At 42.0% G+C, this 26099-nt stretch overlaps 2 protein-coding genes across 9 annotated transcripts in view; one reads left to right on the top strand and one right to left on the bottom strand.

Annotated features, from left to right (window-relative positions):
- Window positions 1-26099, bottom strand: part of WDFY4 (WDFY family member 4) — a 229534-nt gene that overhangs the window by 46877 nt on the left and 156558 nt on the right. For all 6 annotated transcript variants that reach the window (XR_013543668.1, XM_072994857.2, XM_078390636.1 and 3 more), the window contains exons 46-47: window positions 24503-24588; window positions 23091-23153 (exon numbers count right to left, since the gene is read on the bottom strand). Coding sequence is in view for 5 of the 6 variants with exons in the window: in XM_072994857.2 (XP_072850958.2) it covers window positions 23091-23153; window positions 24503-24588 (149 nt within the window). In the remaining variant the exon portion in view is untranslated. The remainder of the gene's footprint in view (window positions 1-23090; window positions 23154-24502; window positions 24589-26099) is intronic.
- Window positions 1758-24327, top strand: LRRC18 (leucine rich repeat containing 18). 3 transcript variants are annotated; one of them, XM_020809653.3, is made up of 3 exons: window positions 1758-1909; window positions 17392-18247; window positions 21476-24327. In XM_020809653.3, exons 2-3 carry the CDS (start codon window positions 17481-17483, stop codon window positions 21483-21485), a joined length of 777 nt encoding a protein of 258 aa, XP_020665312.1. In that variant the 5' UTR covers window positions 1758-1909; window positions 17392-17480; the 3' UTR covers window positions 21486-24327. The 3 variants fall into 3 exon arrangements, with proteins under 3 accessions (XP_020665312.1, XP_078246765.1, XP_072850964.1); XM_072994863.2 differs by lacking the exon at window positions 1758-1909 and adding an exon at window positions 1912-2177; XM_078390639.1 differs by lacking the exon at window positions 21476-24327 and having other exon boundaries at window positions 1764-1909; window positions 17392-18251.

Raw genomic sequence — 26099 nt, forward strand, 5'->3', positions numbered from 1 at the left:
AGAATATTAAATACCTTTATACGGACCCTAGCAGGCTGGACAATGCTACACACACATAATACTTAGTGTTTATAAAGTGGTTTTAAATGTTCAAAATGCTCCACATACAGCATTTTGTTGTGATCTTCATAACACCCTTGCAAGGTAGATCTGTGCTATAGTCTCCATTTAGGGCAGCATGAATGAGAGACAGAGGATGACCTTTTAAAAAATAACCCAAAGAATTAGTAGCAGAGGTAAGAGGTAAGATCTGAAATCAAGAGTTTGGAGATAGTTGGTGTGGTAGGAAATTAGTTACTGTGACCTAAATATCCATGCAGAAGAATAAGGCAGGATAACTGAGGTTTTCCTTAACTATACAGTAGTTCCATTAACAACCTTAGAGTTCTGTTAAGATGTAATGTATATGTCAAAATGGTCAAAGAATTAGTAGCTTCATACAGAATTGCTCATTTCGCCAGTGCATGGGTGTCTCTTTCTCATGGTGGAAATATCAGATCCTATGTTCTAGGGCAGAGACAGTCTTCAGGCATTTGAGATCTCATCATTCCCACATAACAATTGCATTACGCTATTACAGGATTTAATTGTCTTTTAGAAAAAAGGACTAGACTGAGAAAGCCAATTTTAAAGCAACAAAAAGAGCATGCTTGAAGGAACCAATAACAAATGTGCCATTAAATTCCACTTTCTTTCAGAACAAATGTTGTCTTTTGTTTGCTACTGTATGTGCTCTTATTGCTTCCAATTTATAGCGACCCTGATAAGTTGTCTGAGGTACAGTATGTGAGATGTTCAAGGTGTTGTTCATGGTTGCTACCTGCTAAGGTCGAGCAGGGATTTGAACCCACATTTCCTGAGTCCTAAGTCTGACATTCTAGCCATTACACCACACTAATTAACAAACTAGTACAGCAATGAACATACAACAAACCCAGCATTCTTCAGTATTAATTTAAACATTTCCTGCAAATCTTCCATTTTCCAATATTTAACAATAAAGCTTTGAAAGCTCAATATTCCCTCAAAGCAATGCCCAGACAAGATGTTTTGCTTCCTGTAGTAGAACAAAATCTTTTCTCTGGCCTGAAAAGAGGTGTGCTTACTGTCTTGCATTACATGCTTTTCCAGGTTAAAATATGTTTTTTCCAACCATTTTCATTTAACAAATGGCTTAGCCTTAGCGCATGCTTTTAATTGCTGCCTCATTTTATTCTTCTGTGTTTTGGGGACATTTTAGAACAAAATCTTAAATCCACCTTCCATAACATGGTTAACACCTTTATTTGGCCATTATTTTAGTGCTTTGCGATTTATTTGCTGTTCATCATCCTGGAATCTTCTCGATGAAAGATGCATAAAAATATATTAAGTAAATAAACACAACAGCCACTAATTCCTGCCTCTCCCCCCCCCCCCGCACTTCATGGTTTTGACTGAAGCAGGTCACTTCATCCAGCTGCACGATTGTGTATGTGTGTGTGTGGGGGGGGCTGTGTGTTACTGCAGTTATTGGATGGCCGGTTTCCTTGCCAGACCACCTGCTATGTTGCCTGGGCTAGATACAGTGTGATGATGATGATCTCATAGATGTTGTGAGGCCTCCTGTACACCAGTCTGCTCTCCCTCTAGAATAGTCAAACAGCAAAACTCAGCCAAGAGTCTAATCAGCCTCTGAAGTTCACAAGCTTGTTCTTATTCCCTGCCCAGAACTGTTTCTATTAATAGTAACTGCTGGCTCGTCAGGCCCGGAAGGTGCAGCGGGGGCCCTCCCTACTGCCTTTGAACATGCAATGTTGGAAACCAGGCATATGCTAATGATCTCCAAGGGCCTGGAATTTCTTGTTGCTTAGGAACAAAAGTTGCACAGACAGCATCACAAGAGCTGACTAGAATATCACACAAACAGGTAAGACGTCCTCTCCCAAACTAAGCCACCATTTTCCCCCCTTTTTAATATTTCCAACTAGGGTTTTAGAATTTGTGGTCTGGGGAAACAAGAGCGAGGAATGTCTCCCTTGCAGCCCTCAGGTTTTGTTTCCAAACAACAGCAAAGAAATGGTTCAGAGGACATTAAGAGAAGAAAAAAACAGCTTGCTAATGGACAAAGCATGGGCTCAAGGTCCAGTCCAGTGGTGGTGAAGTAAGTGGTCTGAAGTCTCTCCAAGCGCCAGCTGGTAAGGCAGTCTCCTGTTGACATACAGATGCTTAGCAAGCATTCCCCAGATAATTTTTTTTGTGTGTGCGTGCTAATTCTCTATGTAAACGTCTTGTGATATCATGAAATATGTTCTGGGATCATCACGGAAACTGTTATGCAAGAGAGTCTGTCCAATCCTGCTTGGAAATGCAGGCTATATGTAACTTGATATAATTTATTTGTGGAAATCAAAGAGACTGAACTGATTGGAGGCATTTTATATCGGCAGCAGTAGAACAGCCATTAAATGAATTGGTCGAGTAATTCCTAACTGTAGGACAAGATTTGTGTCTTGTTCAATTTTAGGGTAAAACTAGATGTGATGACAAATGTATCACCTGTAGTGCTACAATGTTGTTGCTTTCCTGTTATTAATACTAGCCATGGAGTGTGGGGTAGTTTTTGTCAGGACTGCAGAGCGTGGGAAGGGGTAATTCACCTTTTTCTTCTTTTCCAAAGTGCTGATGGTACTGGTTCTCAGTAACAAAATCAATACCTCCCCCCAATGCAAAACATCTTTGAGACATCTAGCCACTCTAGGCGGCTAATAACAAAAATACTACTACAATAAAATTAATATATAAACAAGTATTAATAATAAAACATTACACAAAGTGAAAGGAACAATAAGATTGGGAAAGGGTGTCAGGAGCATCAGGGATTATCTGATGGAAAGGCCTGCCTAAACAGCCATGTTTTTAATTGATTCTTAAAGATACCCAGCGAGGGGGCCGTGCGAATCTCAGGAGGTAAGTTGTTCCAGAGGCGAGGAGCCACCGCCGAGAAGGCCCGATTTCTTGTCTTTTCCTTCCAGGCCTCCCTCGGCATTAGGCTCCTCAGCCTCACCTCCTGGCTCGCACGAGTGACATGGGTAGATCTTGGTGGGAGTAGGCGTTCCACCAAGTATTGAGGCCCTAAACCATTTAGGGCTTTGTACGTGAGCATCATCACTTTGAAGTCGATGCGGGAACGGATGGGCAGCCAGTGCAGTGCGGCCAGAGTAGGTGAGATATGTTGGAATTTTTTCACTCCACTTAGTAATCTGGCCGCCGCATTCTGTACCACCTGTAGTTTCCGCAGCAGCCTCAAAGGTAGCCCCACGTATAAAAACATGAACAGACTCCCGAAATAACTGAGATTAGTCTTTTCCCTTCTGTTTAAATCAGCAAGACTGAGCATATCTAACTAGAACTTGGAAGTAACCAGTAAATAATCCTTTAGAGCAGTGGTCCCCAACTTTGGGCCTCCAAATGTTCTTGGACTTCAATTCCCAGAAATCCTGGCCAGCAGCGGTGGTGGCAAAGGCTTCTGGGAGTTGTAGTTCAATAACATCTGGAGGCCCAACGTTGAGGACCATTGCTTTAGAGGGAATGATTCTGACAGTTCTGTAATGATATTAATGAAATGAAACATTGGCCTTACTACTTGTACCCAGTCTCTTGTATCTTAGTAATGGATCTGAGTAGATGGTTCCAGGATTTTCTGAATGAAATTGATTATTTGGCATCATTCCAGTTTGTTTTTTCGTTCCCTCCCTCTGCAGTTACTGTAAAGAAAGGGTTTCCTGTCATAGTATTTTCCTGTTTCTTTGGTGGCTGAAAGGCAACTGATTCCTTGGCAACAAATGTTCAGTAATGAATTCTTTAGTATAAGTTTGTTTGCATGTAAATCATGATGGCCCTGCACTAACAATATAGGCAGAATCAAAAAAGCAAAGGTGCCAACTAAGTACATACAGCTAGGCAGGCTATGTGTTAGTAGGTTTTGCTGCTTCAGGAGGAGAACTTGCCTAGCAACAGGTTTTGTTGAGAATAAAATGAAAACTAAATGAATCAAACCAGTTCAAAGGAAGCCGGTATTTCCTTGTCTTCGTGGATATGCATCTAACAGGTTATGTAGTTATATAAGTAATCAGTACCAAATATGTACTATACTGTGCCCAGTCAACATTTTGGAAAGTTTCCTGGGCAATGCATCTAAGCCCTACAGGTACTTAACTGATGGATGTATCTTTTGGTTTAAACTAAAAGTATCTCTAGAGTTGAGAGTAATTGCATGTCACTCAGAGCCTATGACTACATGGCCTAAATCCAGTGACTGCAATAATAATATCTCTAGAATGTCATAGGTGCATCATGCGTCCATTACAAACTTCTCTAGTGACTTAAACTCTCTAGTTTATAATCTTTTGAACTGGGTATTATCTTTCATTTATAATTGTTCCCTATTTTGAGCAATGAAAAGGGGGGGTCAACTCAAAGTTTTGTATGCTTTATCCATTATATTTGAGCTTTGACAGAATTTTGATGTAAACATCTCATGAGAACGGGAAAAAGGAAACAGCATTAATTTGGGCAATTTGTTATTTAAGATCTGGAGCTCTGCTTTTTCAGAACTCTTCACAGTCAGTTGTCATAAGCCTGTGGTCAAACCCCTATACAATGGGAGTGTTTAAGGCTGGAGGAACAAGGTATGACCAATTCTTGCTAGTCCAATGCTCCAAACATTTTTCAGTAAACAACCACATCCCCTGTATGAAAATGGCACTCTGTACATTTCATCAGGGAAAACCATAACTTCCACAGTCTTCGGAGGATGAAATGCCAAAAAACAAAGTGCATTTTCTAGCTCGTACCATGTGCTTACAAGCCTTAAGATGAGTAAAAAAAGGTAGCAGAAAAGCAACATTCTCAAACTCTGAGTGGAATTATTACCACAAAGGAAGTAGAGGTGGCTGCTGCTGCTGCTGCTGTTTATTTTATTTATTTATTTATTAGATCCGTATCCCGCCCATCTAGACTATGTTGTTGTTGTTATCATCATCACTACTACTATGATGACAATACCAATGTTGAAATGTGTACAGTGTTATCTAGCCCACCTCCTGGCAATTTCTCTCTCTCTCTCTCTCTCTCTTTTCTTATGCATTTGTACATATGAGCAGTAACTACAGACATGGTAGGACATGGCAGAAACAAAATACTATGTTGTAGGAATTTATACACATGCAGTTTGAGTAAAGGTAAAGGTAAAGGTTCCCCTTAACAATTTTTGTCCAATCATGTTCGACTCTAGGGAGCGGTGCTCATACCCGTTTCCAAGCCATAGAGCCAGTGTTGTGTTTTTTTTTGTCCGAAGACAATCTTCCGTGGTCACATGGCCAGTGCGACTTAGACACGGAACGCTGTTACCTTCCCACCGAAGTGGTCCCTATTTATCTACTCGCATTTGCATGCTTTCGAAGCGCTAGGTTGGCGGGAGCTGGGACAAAGTGACGGGAGCTCACTCCGTTGCGTGGATTCGATCTTACGACTGCTGGTCTTCTGACCCTGCAGCACAAAGGCTTCTGTGGTTTAGCCCGCAGTGCCACCACACTCCTTTTGAGAGGAGTTTGAGAGGAAGACCCAAAATGGTGGACTAGCACCTGGGTTGATAGTTCATTTAGCTCATGTCTTGAGGGATGACAGCTGCTTTCCTGTGATCTTATTCCATGGTATCGCTGTAATGCCATTGAACAAGAAGGAACATTAGTTTCAGGAACACTTCTATACTTATATGCTACTTTACACAATACTCTCACAGTATATGGTTATCATGCCAGAAAACCTTGATTTGTTTGTGTTAAATCTTGCTTAAATTATTTCCTAACTTTATAGAATTCTCATAGAAATCCAAATAAAGGCCCAACCGAGAAGCAGCTTTAAAGCAGCTATTCCTTGCTGCTTCCTATTCTGCCTAGATCCAGGGTTTTCAAAGGAAATCTTCCACCGGATCCCACTGCCCCACTTGGGTTAGTGATTCTCTTGCTTCCTGAAGCCTCCCCCCCCCAATGCATGCTTCAACATGATTCAAGGGCTGGAACAGGTTTCTGGTGGCACAAAGAGCCGCAGCAGGAGAGGAAGGAAATAAGGTCCCAGTTCTGCTGCAATCAATACCAAAGTACACTGTTCAGTCTTTGTCAGGGTTGGCTTTAAATGGATGCAGGAGAATCTGGGTTAATCCTCATTCCTGAACCAGGAACATCTTGTTGGCTTCAAGACTTTGATTAGAAAACCGTTAGAAAGTTCATGTCAGATGCTGAATGCAATGGATACTATTTTCAAAAATATCGCAGAAAAAAAGATTTTGGAAGCCTCTTCCAAACCCACAGTCCCGTGGAAGGCCATAAAACTATATTCTCTATGGAGAGAAATGCCCCGGGTTGTTCCCTTCTGCTTCTTCTCCCCCACCACAGCATATTTTGGAGGAGGCTAAGCATTTATGTGAAATCCCTATCGAGTACAGTGTTAAGGGCTGTAGTACGCCACTGAAACAAGCTGAAATGCATTATCTTCCATCTGATCTCTACATCCATGTACTTCCACATGATTAATGAGCAGTCAAAAAGCCTGAAGGGCTTGTAATGAAACCTTTCTAATGGGAAAGTGTATTGTAGACAAATCTATATTCTGTTCAAACAATCATTCATCAAAACCGTGATCTGACTCTTCACAATTAAATGCTGGAGCTTTTGGATCAGCTGGGGCTCAGCCAGCCAGAACATGTGCACTTCCCTTGCTTCCCAGCAGCTACAAAAAAGTGCCACAAACTTGTTTCCAGAAAGTACAGCAATTTCTTATGGTTAATCTATTTTAGATTAGCTATTTCTCAGAGTCTTAAACTTGGTTGCCTGAGTCAACAGAATGGGTGGGTGGGTGGGTGAGCTCAACTCCTGGATCTGAGGTCAAACGCAATGTGTTGTATAGTTTTCAAAAAGTGCTGCTGCTTGGATGACTTTATTGGCATTAATCATTTTTGGAAATTAAAAACTCCCCTCCATTCTGCAACCCCCCAGCAACTTCCCTATAATGAAAGGGAACCTAAGGAAGACTCAAGATCTTTGGAGGGGATCAGAAATTTTAATTTAATTTAAACAAACAAACAAATAAAGCAACCAAGCCAGCATGCCATGGTTGATCAGCTTTATGCTGCATAACTTATGCTACTGAATTTCAGCCTATATGTTGCTGATTGTTCAATCTTGGAAAGCAGCTGTAGAAATCTCAATAAACTCTTGGGAATACAAAGTGTAGAAATTCGCTCTGATGGAATTAGTACTAGTTATAGGCTAGATGGACTTGGCTATCAGATGCTAGCAGATCTTCCTGGGCCGACAGTCCCAAATACAACTGCTGTTGTTACCAGGACCAGCTAATTAAGTAACTAACAATTTGATAGCGCCATTCCTGTGTTAATAAACCATTGCCACTCTATTACTTGTATATTTAACTGATCATGAGGACATGTATAAAATTATGGGCCATGCATCTGCATTTCAGAGTCTGAAGAAGTGAACTTCAGTTCACAATCATAATGAAATCACTGGTTGAAAAGAAGCTATTGTTTCATGAACTTTCATAGGGTGCAATGTCGCTTTAATGGTGGAGATTATGAGTGAAATATGTTATTATGCTATGAAAAAGTGGAGACTGTTTACAATGTATAAGATACAGATATTAAGGAAGAATTATTAGAACGTTGATTCAATTCATATATTTAAGGTATAAATTAAGCTAAATTATTTCAGTCTACAAAAGAGATTTGGGTACCTATAGCTTCTGCTCTTTTTTCTATTCCTGGAGACTAATATGACACCAGCTATTATGCCAGACTGATCACGAAAATAGCAGATTTCAGAGAGGAAACCATGTTAGTATATTCCAGCATGTATAATAAGAAAAATAAATAAAAAAGAACAAAATTATTATACTTTAAAGGCTAGCAGACTATTTCAATATGAGCTTTGCCAGACACATGGGAGTACAATATATAGACAGAGGTTTGTATATACTACTCTTGTGACGTGAGTGAAGAGGATTGCAGGCATAAAATGAAAATCGCCTGTGGGTATGACTACACTGCAAGGGAAATGCGAATTCACTCACATTCACTCGTTGTGAAGCTGCACCAGGGAATTTGGTCTGTCTGATTTAAGTGGCCGCACAGGGAGACAGGAGAGCCTCCCCCCCCAACCCGGCCCCCATTTGCTTGCAGTTCTGCATATTCTCCTGCAGGTGGCACCATTACAAAGAACAGGCTCACAAACAATTTCTTCATTGAAAAAAAAACATGCCCTCAATTTCTTAACCTGTAAAACTAAAACACACCCCAGGAGTGTTGCCCACAGAAAAGAACTTTTTAAAAAAGTGTCTTGGGCAAAGAGGTGTTGCTCCGTGTACGTGTGTGTGTGTGTACGTGTGTGTGTGTGTGTGTGCACGTGCGTGCGTGCACACACACACAATCAATTGTAATCACATGTTTTGAATAATCACATGTTTTGAACTGAAGTGAAAGAATCCAGCTTTTAAAAAGTAGAAAAGTCTCTGTTGGGGAGGGGAAACTACAGATTGGGGCTGTGGAACTACAAGATGGATCACATTTTTCATTGCATCTTGTGATCAATGGGGGGGGGGAAGGAAATCAGCTCACCCCAAACCCACAGCATTTCCTGTATTTTCCCCATTTGTAGTCAGGTTCTTACTCTGTTACTTAGGGACATGGTGACGCTGTGGGTTAAACCGCAGAAGCCTGTGCTGCAGGGTCAGAAGACCAAGCAGTCGTAAGATCGAATCCACGTGACGGAGTGAGCTCCCATCGCTTGTCCCAGCTCCCGCCAATCTAGCGGTTCGAAAGCATGCAAATGCAAGTAGATCAATAGGGACCACCTCGGTGGGAAGGTAACAGCGTTCCGTGTCTAAGTCGCACTGGCCATGTGACCACGGAAGATTGTCTTTGGACAAAACGCTGGCTCTATGGCTTGGAAACGGGGATGAACACCACCCCCTAGAGTCGAACACGACTGGACAAAAATTGTCAAGGGGAACCTTTACCTCTTACTCTGTTGCACGGAGGCTGTCTCCTATATAGAATGCAGACAGGACACAGTGGAAGCCTTTGTCCTCAACCAGAGAATAAACAAGACACAGATCTAATATTATAAATTGCAACATACAAAAACCAGTTTCAGACCTCTTTAGCATCCTAGGACACCTTGGTACTGATCTCAAAGTGGCTACTATAAATAAAAGAAATTACACAGGGAAAATTCAGAACATTACACCATAAATTCCAGTATGCCTCTAAAAACGTAATAAAGATCAAGGCTTTCTTGCTCACTATAGATCACATACATGACTAGAGCTAGGGAATGGAGTTCAGTGTCTCCCAGGAGAAGGGCAAGCCAAGATAATTCAGTCTGTGGCTAAGACTTTATGCCCTGCCATACTTAAATAAAATGGTTAGCCTTGGACAACTTTCACAGTCCCAGACCACCACCAGAAGGAAGGACAGGGAAACCACTGTTGAGTATTTTATACCAAGAAGCTCCTTGGAGATTTGTTATTCAGAATCAACTTGCAAGCACATAATTGTTATTGCATATGTCACTAAGCCAGTTTACTTTATAACCTTACATATAGATAAATGTTATTTCCTTTGGCTAAGCTCTGGCCTCAGTATCAGAAGTTGATTCATGGAAAGAAGAAATAAACTTAAGTAATTTTGTAAAACAAAATTCTTGGCCATATGCTTACCTGATAGATAGTTAATCATTCTGCCTGTGGCCAAAATCCTATGTCATCAACACTCTGAAAGCTCATTAATAATAATAATAGTTATGTGCTGTCAAGGCAATTCTGACTTACAATGACCTTTTTCAGGGTTTCCTAAGTACAGAGTACACAGAAGTGGTTTGCCATTCTTTATTTTCTGGGTGCATTTTGGAACCATGCAGCTCATCCTTTTCTCCCAGGAAAAGAAGAGGCACAGGGGGAAAATCGAACTCCTGACCTCTTGCTCCACAGCCAGGTACCCAACTTACTGAAGTATCCAGCTAGCTTCATAATTTCTGCTAATACTGCTACTGGCACTTTGTTTACCATTCCCTTCTTCTAGTGGCAACTTCGGACTGTGCAGCTTGCCCAAGGCCACACAGGCTGGCTCTTCTTGTGGGATGCACAGTGGAGAATCGAACTCCCAATGTCTGATTCCACAGACAGATACCTAGTTCATTGAGCTATCCAGCCAGCAATATATTGTGTACACCTGGGGCTAAACTTTAAGCATGTCTGAGTTGTGGATTGCTATCCATAAAAGCTTGTACTTAAGGTAACACAAGACTTTCAGTCTTTATTTTTGTTACACACAACTACTAGAGAAGTTTGGAGTCTTGGTACATCATCAGTTCCAAACAATGAAGTGCTAGAGCCCTCTTTGAGTGGAACAAAATGTTTGATGGCAATTGAGGGTCTTTCATTTAACTGAAGATTTATATAGAAAAAAAAAGCCTATTCAACAAATTCTATGGCCAGTGATAGTTCTAAAACAACTGAAAAGCCAGCAGTTTTTGTCTGCTACCCCTGCTAGGGTTCACTGGAAATAGCTCTAGGGGACCTTCACAGATACTACCATTTAGTGATATATTTCCCTATGAACTTCCTCCATTTTCTCTTCTACCTAGTGTTTCAGGAGTTTTATTGAGTCTAATAAGATGACAGGATTGAGGGTGATGTCACATAGGAAATTCTTCTGAATAGTCCTAGCCTAGTTCGTAAGCCAAGGCAGGATATTTGGCTCAGACAGCAGGTTGAAAGAGCCACTGCTTATTGCCTCTTACATTATTCGTTACTATGGCTTCGCCCAGTCACTGTACTCTTCCTGCTCAAAATCACCATCAACATCACCGCTCAACTGGCTGTTGTTTCCCTCTTTTTCCACTACTTCCTTTTTTGCCCCAGATATTCATTCTGCCATGTGAAGGTAAAACTGAGTACCTTCCATTTGTGGAGTGGTAGTGGGTAGTGATGGGCACGAACTAGAAAAACAGTTTGTGATGGTTCGTCGCTATTCAGAAACCATTAATTTTCATGAACTTTCCAACAAAATGAACCATTTCATGGTTTGTTTGATTTGGGACTTCCAGAAGCTGTAGAATGGCCCCCAGATGAGTGAGAAATGTCAAACTTGCAGTGAGTCTACAGCTGACTAAAGAGCACTTTACTGGGGGGGGGACCTGCTTTGGGGAGCTGTATCGTGGACATGCCAAATCCAATCTTCACCAAACCTGGAGGGTGTGTTGTGAAGTGTCAGCTGAAGAATCTCTGTGAGTTTGGTGTCTCTGACTTGTGCAAGAGCTGTTTTACCATTTCTGGAATTTCTGTGACAAACCCAGACCTACTGGGATATGTCACACAGTTACACTAAGCTGCCACCAACCATTCCCTTTAATAAGTCACACAGACCAGGGATGGATTTTTAAACAATAAAAAGAATAAGGTTTATTTAAAATACACACAGGGAAAAATAAACAATCAGGTGAGTAGGATAAAGTAACGTGGCTTATTCTCACTCATACAAGCATACAGTTTGGTTCACACAGAACCCTTAACTTGAAGCACAGACCCTGAACCTATCAGTTCTGGCTAACCAACAGACACCTGAACCTATCAGGTTGGTACTCTGACACACAGAAGTACCCTGTCTGACACACAGACTCCCACAACAGCTCCTTCTTCCCAGCTGCTGCTTCGTCACAACCCAGTGTCTCTCAGCATCTCCCTCTCACCACACAGGCATCACACATTTATACAGTACAGCCCCTCCTCCTGATGTCCCGCCTTCCACTCCCCATAGGATGGAACTTTCCCTCCAAACCCATGACAGACAGGTAACATCAGTGCTGTATATGTAACACCTCCCCTCTTTATAAGTTGTTTTGTAGGGGGAAAGCTAACGTGCTTTTCACCAAAAAACAACCTGAATAAAATACACAAAACAGTTATACATACCATACTTACTTATCCTTCCATTCTAAGTTAACCATAGCAATTATGCATTTAAACATTTACCATATACATTACATCAATTTACCTTTATTCATACAAACCAAATTCAAAACCAGGTACATTTAACCTTTTTGTCAACATATATACACATAGTCCATGTTCTTTCGCCGTCTTCATTCTTCAGGTCTTCTTGATAAGGCGTCAGCAACACAGTTCACTGACCCTCTGACCACCTTCACTTCAAAGTCATAGTCCTGTAGGTTTAAAGCCCACCTCATAAGTTTGCTATTGTGGGTTTTCATTGTCTTTAACCATTGCAATGGTGAATGGTCAGTACACAGAATAAAATGTCTTCCCCAGATGTAAGGCTTGGCCTTCTGGATCGCGTAGACTATGGCCAAACACTCCTTCTCCACGGTTGCCAAATGTCTCTCACCTTTTTGAAGTTTCCTACTCAGGTAGGACACTGGATGCTGGTCACCATTCTCATCCTCCTGGCACAGAACTGCTCCTACGCCGCTGTTAGACGCATCGGTGTAGATGATGAACTCCCGGTCGAAGTCTGGAGCACGCAGGACAGGATAGTTGATTAACGCCTCCTTCAACCTCTGGAACGCCGCCTCACAGTCGCTGGTCCACGGGATGCGGTCATCAGCCTTCTTCCTCGTCAGATCGGTCAGCGGAGCCGCAATCTCGCTAAACCTCGGGATGAACTTTCTGTAGTAGCCCACCAACCCAAGAAATGATTTGACTTTTTTCTTGGTGTTGGGTCTAGGCCAATCACGAACAGCTTCTATTTTGGCCTCCAGGGGTTTTATCACTCCTCCCCCTACCATGTGACCCAAGTATTTTATTTCTGGGCTACCCAGCTGACACTTGCTGGCCTTTACTGTTAGCCCTGCTGCACTTAACCTCTGCAGCACTAACTCCAGGTGTATCAGGTGATCTTCCCAGGTATTACTGAAGATCCCTATGTCGTCAATGTAGGCCACTGTAAAGTCACTGAGCCCTGCCAAGGTCTGGTCCATCAGCCTTTGGAATGTGGCTGGTGCATTTCTGAGACCAAAGCTCAGGACTCGAAACTCATAGAGACCAAAAGGGCTGCAAAAGGCAGTCTTTTCTTGATCCCTGGGATCAATTCTTAATTGCCAATATCCCTTTACCAGGTCCAATGATGAGATGAACCGACAACCCCCTATGGTTTCAATCAGGTTGTCTAGCCTGGGCATTGGGTAGGCATCAGGAGTGGTTACACGGTTTAATTTCCTGTAATCGACACAAAACCTAATGCTCCCATCAGGCTTGTCCACAAGGACTATCGGAGAGGACCAAGGACTAGAAGAGGGGACGATTATGTTCTCCCTCAGCATCTCGTCCAGCTCCTTCCGCACCTTGTCCCTATAGGGTCCCGTTACTCGGTATGGGGATACTGCCTGCGGGGGTGCATCCCCTGTGTGGATCCGATGCATCACTCCCTTCACTATCCCCGGCTTGTTGGAAAACACCTGTTGATATTTACTAAGCAGCATTTTTAGTTCTTGCTGCTGGTCTTGGGTGAGTGCAGGACTGATCTTTACCTCCTCTGGGTTGTATTTTACTTCCCCTCTACCCTCCCAGAAGGGTAATTCAGCTTCCTCACTCTCAGCTGCTTTTATCGCGAATAAAACCCTCTGTTCCCCTCTGTAGTAGGGTTTTAGGGCATTCACATGAACCACCCTCCTTGCTTGGTTCTCCTCCTGCTCTATTAGGTAGTTCAGGTCTGACATCTTGGAAATGACCCTATATGGTCCTGCCCATTTGAGCTGCAGTTTATTCTCTCTGCAGGGCCTAAGCCAAAGCACTTCCTCCCCTGGGTCAAAGTGCCTCTCTCTAGCTTTGTGGTCATACCATGTTTTCTGTCTGACCTTCTGAGCTTGCAGGTTTTCTGCTGCCAGCTCTAGATTTCTCCTTAGGTCATTCATCAAGGTGTCTATGTAAGTCACAACGTCTTGTGGGTCATCCTGGGTGATCTGCTCCCAATTTTGTTTGATCAAATCAAGGGGCCCTTTCACCCCTAAGTGTGCAGCAAACATGTCAGAGTGACCCCTTTGTAAGATCATGGGGCGATACTTTTCAGGTACCACCAGCTGACTTCTGATCCCATCTCCCCCTTTTGAGATATTCCTCAGGGTTTCTCTATATAAAATCCCCTTTTTCTCCAGAAATCTCACTGGGGTTTCAGGTGTTAGCTGGGCGTCAGTCACCTGTTCAAAACACTTTTGGAGAGTGGCGTCTGCCTTTTGCTCCTGTCCAAATCTGCTGTCTGTGGTTAAGGTTTCCACCACAGCTTCTGAACTCCCCTCTGCTTCCGTCTCTGGCTCATCATTACCCCCCTGAACTGTCCCCGTGGTGGCTTGTGAGCGTGTAATCACTAGCACCCGTTTCACATGTTCAGCCAGGTCATTTCCCACGAGCACGGCTGCTGGCAGAGTCGATGAAATCGCTAGCCGCCAATCTCCCCTCCAGCCTTGAAAGTTGACAGGTACCTCTGCTACTGGCAGAGAGATTACCTGCCCCTCAATCCCTGCCACCTTCATGCTCTCATTTGGGATTATAAACTCCCTAGGGATGATATCTGGATGGCACAGGGTTACCTGGGAACAAGTGTCCCGCAGCCCCCTATACTGACGGTCAAGTATTCCTACGTCCACTCCTGCTGTCTCAAACAACTGAGAATCTGTTTTTATCAGCAAGCAGCGCTTTACCTCTATAAGAGGACCATTTTCCTCAGCCTGATCAGCAGAGGTAGCTGTTCCAGACTGAGTAGCCATGGCAACAGGCTCCCTCAGTGACACTGAGCCTTGCTCTTTCTGGACACAGAACACAGCTTTTGGCTTGGTCCCACTAGACTCCTGAGGCACCATTCCTTTTAGCTGCTTTAATTTCTCACACTCTGAGATTAGATGACCCTTTCCCTGACAGAAATAACATTTTCTGGTGTATTTTGATTCTCTCTCATCTTGTTTTGGTTTTCCCTCCAAAATCTGAGGTCTTGGTTTCATGTCTGAGGGCTTCCCTTCACCATGGGCCCCTCCCCCTTGCTGGCTTTTCCCTGGTCCCTGAGAGTACTTGCTGTAGGTTTCTTTGGGTTTACCTACAGATTTCCCCTCACCCAAGGGCTTTCTTATTTGGGAAATAAAATCTGCGATCTCTGCGGCTGCTGCCACAGATTTCGGTTTCCTTTCCCTCACCTGGAATTTCAATTCCCCATGCAGGACTGAATAGAACTGTTCCAGTGCTATCAAGTCTTTAAGCTGCTCATAGGTCTCTGTCCCTTCCTGCGATAGCCATTTCTCAAGCAGCCTCACCAATTGGGCCCCCACTTGGGTAAAAGTTTGTTCTGGCTTCTTGGTTAGGGACCTGAATCTTTGTCTCAGCTGCTCTGCATTTATCCCATGTCTGGCAAACACCAGTTTTTTAAACTCTGCAAAATCTTTCATCAGTTCCTCAGGCATCTCGGCATAAACCTCAGCCAGGCTACCACTGATTAAAGATCGCATGATGGTCATCTTCTCAGTTTCCCTCACTGAGAAGTCCACAAACGCTCTTTCCACTAAGGAAAAGAACACCTCAGGACAATCTCCCTTGTGGTACACAGGGAATTTCTTCAGGTCAGCTTTAGACAGTTGGCCTCCCTCAGAATCCCTATTGTTATTATTGTTCTGGTTCATCAGTTCCAGTTTTCTTAATTCAAACGCCATTTTTTCTTTCTCCAGAGCAATTTTCTCTCTCTCCCTCTCCATTTCCATTCTCTCTCTCTCCAATCTTTCCTCCCTCTCCATTCTCTCTCTCTCTCTCCCTAATTCAAACGCCATTTTCTCTCTCTCTAATCTTTCCTCCATTTCCCTCACCCTCAGTTCATGCTGTTGGGCTAGGAGTATTTTTCTGAGTTCTGGGTCCTGCTCTCCTGTGCTGTCACCTTGCACTGAGCCAAATTCATCCTCAGAACCTTGGTCAATCTGGGGGTCTTTCACTTCACTCATGTCTGCTATCTGGCTTCGAGTCAAGGGCATAATCCCCCCTCAGAACAGGCTGCTTTAAAAAGTCAAGCCTCAAAATAAAACGACCACTTTTTTCCTTCTTGCCTCAGAACCAGCTCTCCCTAGAGATTGCTGCTGTTCTTCAGCACTAACTTGCAACAGTATCGAGTCAGAGCCTACCCCCCTCTGCTGGGCCTCTCAGCTGGCAAGCTAGCTCGCTGTTGCTACGCAGTTTTGCCTCAGCTTTTTCCCGCCAAAACTAGGCTGCCTCAGAGCACCTTAATCTAAGTCTCCCCAGTTGGCACGTTCTTCTACTAGCGCACCTCCCCGTGAGGTACACCTAGAAGATTACCTACGCGCCTCAGACTGTCCCTGACTAGACCCCCCTTGCTCTGGGCACACTTGCCAAGGCTTTGCTGGACCACTGGACAACTGGACCAGTCGTATCCCACACGCTGGACACCAATCAATGTGACAAACCCAGACCTACTGGGATATGTCACACAGTTACACTAAGCTGCCACCAACCATTCCCTTTAAGAAGTCACACAGACCAGGGATGGATTTTTAAACAATAAAAAGAATAAGGTTTATTTAAAATACACACAGGGAAAAATAAACAATCAGGTGAATAGGATAAAGTAACGTGGCTTATTCTCACTCATACAAGCATACAGTTTGGTTCACACAGAACCCTTAACTTGAAGCACAGACCCTGAACCTATCAGTTCTGGCTAACCAACAGACACCTGAACCTATCAGGTTGGTACTCTGACACACAGAAGTACCCTGTCTGACACACAGACTCCCACAACAGCTTCTTCTTCCCAGCTGCTGCTTCGTCACAACCCAGTGTCTCTCAGCATCTCCCTCTTCACCACACAGGCATCACATATTTATACAGTACAGCCCCTCCTCCTGATGTCCCGCCTTCCACTCCCCATAGGATGGAACTTTCCCTCCAAACCCATGACAGACAGGTAACATCAGTGCTGTTATGTAACACTCAAGTCACACAAACCATGAAATTTATAAATCACCAATGCTGGGGCTAGTTTGGCATTGTGTTGTGTTTTGTTCTTGGCAGGGACATTTTCCCCAGGTGCCCTGAAACAAACCACAAAACAACAGAATTTTTTTTATTATTTTTAATTTTTTTTTGCTCCTTGATTTGTTTTGTGTCCACCTCTAGTAATGGAGCAACTAAGGTTTCCTGTGAAGTGCATCATGAGCCTTTAGTCTAAGAGAAAGGGAAGCAGGGTCTTGTCTCCTTAGCAAGTATTAGTGACTATCTAAAAAGAGTAACTCATATAGATGTAACTAAGTTATGTATGCATGTGTTTTAATAAAGGTTCAACATTAAGCAGCAGCTGACCTTCCCGGAACATCTTCTGGCTCCTTTTCATTCATCTCATCTGCAGAGCATTCTTTTCATTGGGAATGGCTAAGGGGGGAAAAGGTCCCAAAGGGAAAAAGGTCACCTTGAAAGTTGCTAAGAATTGCATCAAGATTACATTTGATGGCAAGCATCGCCTTGATTTGAGCAAGATGGGCATCACAACATTCCCCAAATGCATCCTCAAACTAGCCGAAGATGTGGATGAACTAGATCTCAGCAGAAACATGCTCAAGAAGATCCCAGACTCTATAGAGAAGTTCCAGAACCTGCGGTGGCTGGACCTGCACAGTAACCAGATTGACAGGCTGCCAGAAACCATAGGGAACTTACAGAATCTCATCTTCCTGAACCTTAGCAACAACAAGCTCACAGCCCGGAGCTTACCAGTGGAACTCAATCAGCTCAAGATCTTGCGTAACCTCAACTTGGGTCTAAATCACATTGACAATCTCCCGACCACACTGGGAGCTTTAAAAGAGCTCCAGGAAGTTGGGGTATTTGATAACTTACTAACGACCATCCCCAACAGCATTGCAAAACTCCCAAAGCTCAAGAAGTTGAACGCCAAGAGAAATCCTTTCCCTGGGCCCACAGAAGAGGAACTCTTCATTGACCATATCAAACGCCTTGAAACACTTTACGTGGTGGAAGAAAAAGATCTTTGCTTCCCCTGCTTGAGAAAATGTCAAGAAGAGCGGGACAAGCTGAACAAGCTGAAGAACACAGTGCCTGCACCTCTCAGAAAGCCAAATTTTTCAAGCCTCATGACACCCAATTCCCTGGCAAAGGAGAATCAAGCAGAATGGAGGTGAATAAGTCACAACCATCCTTCACAGATGCAGGGCAGACAGTGAGGTAGAGCCGTAACAGGGCACCTTTGCATCTGATCTTTGTAATTGGTCCCAAGCAATAAAAGTGCGCTTGATCACATGTTCTATCTACTAAAATGCCTTCTCCTCTAACAGGCACATGTCAGTTCACCAGTTACAATACTACCCACTTTCCCCTCAGCTTTGAGGAAAATGAACAACATATCTGCTGGTTACTCTTGCAAAGGGAGATGAGGAGACCACAGTTTTCTTTTTGAGCTTGTAGTTTGGCAGGGGGAGGGACTGTCACCACAGTTGCACACAGCTTCAGAAGTGCAGGTACCAGGAAAGCCCTCTGCCAACCTTCAGCTGGAAGAAGAAAGGTGAAGTACACAGTCTGGGCAGTGGAGGTACTCTGAACACCTTTCTATCCAATTCCCCAAAAAAGCCTCAATCTTCTCAAGCTCAGAAAAGAGGTTTATGTTCTGTGGTTGGGTGGTGATGGCAGCCAGAGAGTGATGCGTGCTTTCTAAGCACCAAAAGAGGCCCCAGTCTTGTCCCCCAGATTCAGTAAGGGAGTCTGAGAATAGCTGTTTGGGGGCTGAACAGTAAAGGATGCTAGGAATACCTTATTCACGTAACATCACCCACTCGTCCCATTCTGATACCACAAATTTAGAATGGGAGAAAAGAAGCAAAAGCTGTCCCTTATCTACTGCAGAAGCAGAGCATAAGGTCAGAAAAAAAAGAGGCTACTGGGAACCACAACTCTCAACTCGGCTATTTATTTATTTATTTAATTTAAACCCCGCCTATCTGGACTACTAGACCACTCTAGGTGGCTACTAAGTCCAGTCAAAATTAAGGAATGGCTACCTTTGCTTATGCAAAAGTAGCACGTTTGTATTGAATCTCATGGTGCAGCGGCTAAACTGCAGTACTATAGTCAAGACTGCTCACAATCTGAGTTCAGTCCTGACGGCCTCACGTAGCCGGCTCAGGGTTGACTCAGTCCTCCATCCTTCCAAGGTCAATAAAACAGAGTGCCCAGCTTGTTGGGGCAGGGGACAATGTGCAGCCTGCATGATTAAATTGTAAATCTCCCAGAGAGTGCTTTAAGCATTACGGGCTGATACATAAACTGCACACTTTGCACTGCTTCAGCTGAAAATTACTTTAGGCAGAAACAGCTAAATCTCCTTGGAATACCTTCAAGCAGTATTTCAAGCAAACAAGACGACTTGGTCATGCATGTTGATCTAATTTCTCCAAGCTCCAGATCTTCAATATATAACATAATGGCATACAACTGTAGAGCCTAACATGTGTACCTCTAATAGCCTGTGTTTTAAAACCTCTGCTTGCTTTCTGGAAGGTAAGGATCATAATCATACAGACCTTAAGCACAATAGACATGGTGGCGTTAAAGTGAATTCAAAGATTGTGTACAAATAGGCAAACAATGTAGTCAGAATCCCAGTACCTCACCATAAGATGAGCATAGGTTATGCTGAAAACTGTTGCTGATAGGGCAGGATTTAGACCAATATCTTATTGCTAACAACCTGCTGTGCAATAACAGTCATGGAAGCAAATTCTATTAATAGTCAAGGCACCTGTTGCCAGTTTCCCAAACCTATCTCCATGCTTGTCATTGTGTACAGATTAATTTGAACAGTTATGATGTTGGAATTTTCTAAATCAATAAAACAAACAAACATGCTAAAATACAAGTACAAAAAGACCCTTGCGACTTGTCAAAGGCTGCCCTATGAACTTTGTGTAATGTGTTGATACTACAATTGATAAATTGTGTTTTAGCGTTAATACTTTCTGTTCGCTTTATATGTACCTTTAAAAATCATGTACATAAACCTGTTTCTAGATTAGCAAGGTTTTCAACTTGAGTTCTCAATGGCACTCTAGCCATAGCCTTCATGCTGGTCTATAATGCCCTGTTTCTTAACACAAATACTTAAAAGCAAATTATTAAAATTCCCTTCACTGGGAATTTTTAAGTGACTGTTTAAAACGTGACTTTTCCAGCAGGCCTTCCTGGACCTTACAACATCTTAATTACAACACCTAATTACATTGAGCGGTTTCAACATTTATACTATCAGTCCTGCTGTCTTGCTCTATGCCCTGTTTCCCTGAAAATAAGACAGGGTCTTATATATTAATTTTTGCTCCAAAAATTAGGACTTATTTTCAGGGAATGTTTTATTTTATTTTTTCATGTACAACAATCTACGTTTATTCAAATACAGTCATGTCATCTTCTTCTGGGGGTAGGGCTTATATTACGAGCATCCTGAAAAATCATACTAGGGCTTATTTTCAGATTAGGTCTTATTTTAGGGGAAACAGGGTATTACATTATTTTATACTATTTTAACTATTTTATTTAAATTGTTGGTTGTTTTATTTTTATTTTGATTTGATACTATTATGTTCATTGTTGGTATAGTGTATGTTTTTTTTGTCTAACATGTAAACTGCCCGGAGTGGCCTAGTAGCCAGATGGGTGGTATAGAAACAAACAAACTAACTAACTAACTAACTAAATAAATAAATAACTAACTAAATAACTAAATAACTAACTAACTAACTAACTAACTAACTAACTAACTAACTAAATAAATAAATAAATAAATAAATAAATACATAAATAAATAAATAAATGTAGCCCATCTATGAGAAAGGCAGCATGACCTACAGAAATTCATGCGTTTGAACTGTGCCCATCATTATCATATATTCTCTTGTCCCCACCTAGCAATTGCATATGGGCTACTCTACACAGATACAACTAAATTTTGGTGGGTGGAAGCCTATGGGAAAGTTATATCTGCGTACTGTACCTCTAGAACACACAAAACATGGCTGGATGGGCTCAATGACAATGATGGCCACAAACAATCCAAAGCTCCTCACTTGGGGTTTTTGTTTTGACAATAAGCAAGGGGATGAAGAATTATTTTCCTCATTATAGAAGAAGTCAGGGAAGCTCCGACATGCACGGAGCACAACACGCAGACAAAAACCAGACATAGGATATTGTATTTATGTCTAGTGATCTCAAAGACAAAGGAAACATAGTGTAATTACCAGGTATATCCAGTTTCAAATTTTTAAAGAAACAAATGTATAAATCTTGCATTTTAGTGCCTTTAGCTCAGAGATGCAAATGATACATGCTAAACTCCTCGTTTTAATTCATTTAGGATGAGTTGATGCAGTGAGCCATCCCAACAAGGAATTTTGAAAGCCCTGCAAGATTCCCGCCAACAGTGAGACCACCAGCTCTTTCCTTGCCTTGAAGTCTCTGTAATGTCTCTCTAGTTCTTTCACTTTGAGAAGCAAAGAGGGTGTGTGAGTACGTACACCTATGCACACAGAGGACAAGCACAGAAGAACTGGATGATTGCTAAGAAAGATGCAAGCAACCCATGCAGTACTTCAGATTCTTAAACAAAGCAATAGTTACCTTAGTTTGGGCAACTGTTCTGCAAATTGTACAGTTTTGCATAATATAGGCAATGTGGCACAAAAATGATACTTTTGTGCAAAACTTCAGTCTCATCTACACAAGAACGCTATCAAGAGTGCCAGATTTCATGTCATCTTTGCTAGTGAGAACAAGAATGTTGTACTTCCTTTTCCTCCCATATGAGAATTAGGCAACTAGATACTTGCATTCCTATTTTAGCTCAGTGTAGTTCCATACAATCATGCAAAATACATAGAATGAATTAAAGGCACAACTAAGGTAAAACCTAAAATGTATCTGAATACCTTCATTAAAGATCATATTTCAAACAATTAAAATGCTACATTTGGCAGTGGCAGCAGATATTACCTATGCATATTACTAAAGTTAGATTCTAATCTAACAGAATGGACCATGGAGACAAGGGATTATGTAGAAATGAATATACTGTATTAAACTCCGTTTTCTTGGTAAAGCAAGGGCTCTATATGCTTAGCAGGTTTGAGAAAAACTGGAAATGTTTTAGAAATGCTAAAAAAACGTCGTATTAGAAGAGGTCACCATGTTAATTTGTGGTAGCAGATCAGAACAAAATAAAAATAAAAAAGACAAAAAATGTTGTGGCACCTTAGAGACTAACTGATAAATTGTAATGTCAGCTTTTGTAGACAAATCCACTCCCTCAGACAAAAAAAAATTGCAGTAATTTACATTCCATTTCCTGTACTGTATTTTCTTCTCAGAATATTTTTACTCACATAACCAAAAAAGATACCATATCATTCGTGTCAGACATTATACTGTTTTAGCTGTTACACTTCCTGTCCCACAATATATTTTTCTAAAATGCTGGCAGGTCCACAAAGGAAAGCCAGAGCTGCCTTTGGCAAGCAAACCCTCTTTTTGTTTCACTTCTTCAAAATGTTGTATGAACCCTTAAGCCCTTGCTCAACATTCTGGAAGTACCAGCTAGTGAAATTATTCCATTTGAACTGCTGGATAGGTCTCTGTGGAGCCAGAGATTGGGAGCTCGATTCCCCCCCCCCCCACTCAGCCTCCTTGAGAGGGGCTGGATGCAATGATCCATAGGGTCTCTTCCAGCTCTGCAGTTCAAAGGTTGTTCAAAGGTTTTTAATCCCTTCATGACAGTCACTTTTTCATTCAGAGTTTTCCATCCTCTTCTGTTCCTCACAATGAGGTTCTAAATTCACCCCTTCCAGCAAGGACAACTTGAAGGGAAAGGAGGGATACTGTCTTAAGCTCCTCAGAAAAGTTCGACTGAGAGCAAAAAGACTAGAGCAATTAATGAATTAAATTTTTGTTCATATAAATGTATGTCTACTTGTTACCTTATATTAATGGACTCCTCTGTGACGCCTTTTGATTTCAGATCAGGCCTCACCGAGTAAAATCTGAACAGAGAGAAGAAAATACAATCAGAAAATCACTACATCATAATAGCAAATTGCAGTTATTTCAGAACATTCAATTTAAATTATTTCTGCTTATTTCGCTAGCTGAAACCAATAGGAAGAACTCATTAGATTTGATATTCACATGCTAAATACAAGCCACTATTAGGACATTAAAAAGTTTAAGTACATTTCCTTCCATTGCCAAAGACAACATACAGAAAATAGCTTTAAGAACAGCATTGGGATTTTCTCATAGATACGATTATCTTTTAAAACCAGCTTATTTTTCATATCACATTTGGATTCTAAGAGGTTAGCTAGGACTTATAACTGTTAGTTAATGAAATCTTCCTCCAGGGCAGGGGGCAAGGGGGCAACGAGCACCAAGGGTTACAATGGAAATATAGGAGTGTACCTAGGCCTCTGAGTATAACTGACAGGCATATTGTCACAAGATACATTAGCTTTCCAATCCATTTTAACAGAAAGTGTGATATAAAACCGAAAACAGACCTGGACTTAGGAAATATTATATTGGAGAAAATCCCAATGGTTTTGTTCCTTTTAAAAAAAAGCCATATGCGTGTGCTGCTACTGTGCTTTTTCAGCTGGTAGCACATACAGGAAGAAGAATCTTAAATGCAGATGTATTTTATGTGTGGACTACCAAGCTGAGTGCAAGACTTTAAGTTTCTATGCTCTTTGGAATCTATAAACCAGAATGCTGGAATGGCTCTAAGGAAGTTGAAGTTTCTAGGGGACGTACCACTGGGGACCCCTAACTGTAGCCCTCAAATTGCTGCTCCTCCCTCAGTAGTTTGCCTTTAGGGTGCCTCTTGGCATTGCAAGGAGGCCATGATAAATGTTATGTCTACCAGAGAAGGCTATTTTTTTTTTCCAACAGCACAGCACTCTCCCTCAAAGCCCAGGGCCAAAGCCTGGTCAACTTGAAACTGTGCTTTATGCCTGTTGTTGTTCTTAAGGTTTTGCGCTTAAATATAGGACATGGGCATAGTGTATTTTCACCTTTTATGGAAAATTCAATTCATATTTTATGGTACTGTGATGTTTTATTATGTCAACTCCTGTGGCTTCTATGCTGAAGCAATGCAACAAATAATCATGATGAATCAAAAGCAATAAGCAAGGATGAATAAAAAGCAACAAGTAACTCTTGGGCTTCTTAAAGTACGAACAACAACATCTGTTTCTACAGCAAACTGCAGTCCAAAAAGGTTACAGGAATGCATGAGCAAGAATGGTGTTACTACACATTAATGCTAGCTATTGTGCTGCATGAATGCGACCTTTGGGACTTGAGACCGTTGTTCTCCTGTAAGCAGTACCTTTTCAGATTTGTTTTCCTATCATTGTTGTGGAATACGAGGAATATGGAGTAGCCATTTCTGAAGAAGATTTCAAAAGCAACCTTCTGTGAGGAAAAATCAAATTGGCCTGTGGTCAGTTTACAAATGAAAAAGTACACAGCTGTGCTTTAAAGACATTCACCTACAATGTACTTCAGAAACAATGTGGTAGAACAGTTAGACCAACAAAGATAATTAAAAAAACAATGAAACAGAAAAACTAGCAGGACAATTTGGTCCTCTTCTGGAAACAGTATCCACAGAGAGTTTTATCCCGTAGATCTTAATGACCAGTAGGCAGATCCATAAAATGGCAGGCAGTCTTTTAAGAAGGCAGGCTTTAAGCTGCTTAAAATCAACACCTTTGGTTGAACCTGGAAGACTGCTGGCAACCTGCTGATGAAAGGGAATGTGTTGTTTCACCAAAAAGTTTTGGCCCAAAGTTTATGAATATTTGACAAATCCTAAGCATTCAGTATGGAATTAATCCACACCCACATTTAAGCCCCATTATGCATTCATGATCAAATCAGGATGATCTTTACTAAAAATCTATTGGGACCAGCAGGTCAACATCCAAAATTGGTGGGAATTGTTATTATTTATTTGATTTATATACCACTAATCTGGCAGTCAGGGCCACTCTGGGCAATTCACAACAGATAATCAAGCAATAGAATAACAAAATAATACATACACAAAATAATAATAATAATACAATTGGGACATAAATCAAGTGCAGTAAAAACAAATACAATACAATAAATGACAATCAAAAGCATAAAAGATAAAAGATAAGAAGCATGGTGGTGTGATGGATGATATTTTAGCAAACACTAAAATAGGAAGGCCTGCTTAAATAACCAAGTTTTTAAAAGCTTCCTAAATGTGCCCAGTGAAAGGGTCGGGTGGACTTCAGATTGAAGAGTTCCATAGCTGTGGAGCCACTGCTGAGAAGGCCTGATTTCTAGTAGATGTTTTCTGGTCCTCTCTCAGGGTCAGAACTCTCAACCACTGTGCCTGGGATAATTTTATAGAGTGGGCAGATCTAACTAGAAGGAGGTTCTTGGCCAGATATCGAGGTCCCAAACCATTTAAGGCTTTATAGGTTAGTACCAATACCTTGAAACTGGTATGGACGTAAACAGGAAGTCAGTGTAAGGCGGCCAGGGTGGGGGGAGATGTGTTGGTATTGCCTTGTCCCACTCAATAATCTGGCTGCCACATTCTGGACCCGTTGCAATCTCCGTAGCAGTCCCAAGGGCAGCCCCACATAGAGGGCATTACAGTTGTCTAATCTCGAGACTACCAGCATGGTGAGGGATCCAGTGTCAAGATAGGGCCGCAGCTGGGTGACCCACTTTAGGTGGAAATAAGCAGAATGGATCACAGACACTACCTGTAATGCCATTGATAGCACTGGATCCAGAAGTACACCCAAGCATCACACCTATCTTTCGTGGAAAGAGTGACTCCCCCAAAAGACAGGGAGGCACCCAGACCACAGATACTAGGAGCCCCCACCCTCAGGATTTCCATCTTGTCTGGATTCAGCCTCAGTCCATTTTCCCTCATA

This window comes from Pogona vitticeps, chromosome 3 (assembly GCF_051106095.1).
Source record: "Pogona vitticeps strain Pit_001003342236 chromosome 3, PviZW2.1, whole genome shotgun sequence".
Lineage (NCBI taxonomy): Eukaryota > Metazoa > Chordata > Lepidosauria > Squamata > Agamidae > Pogona > Pogona vitticeps.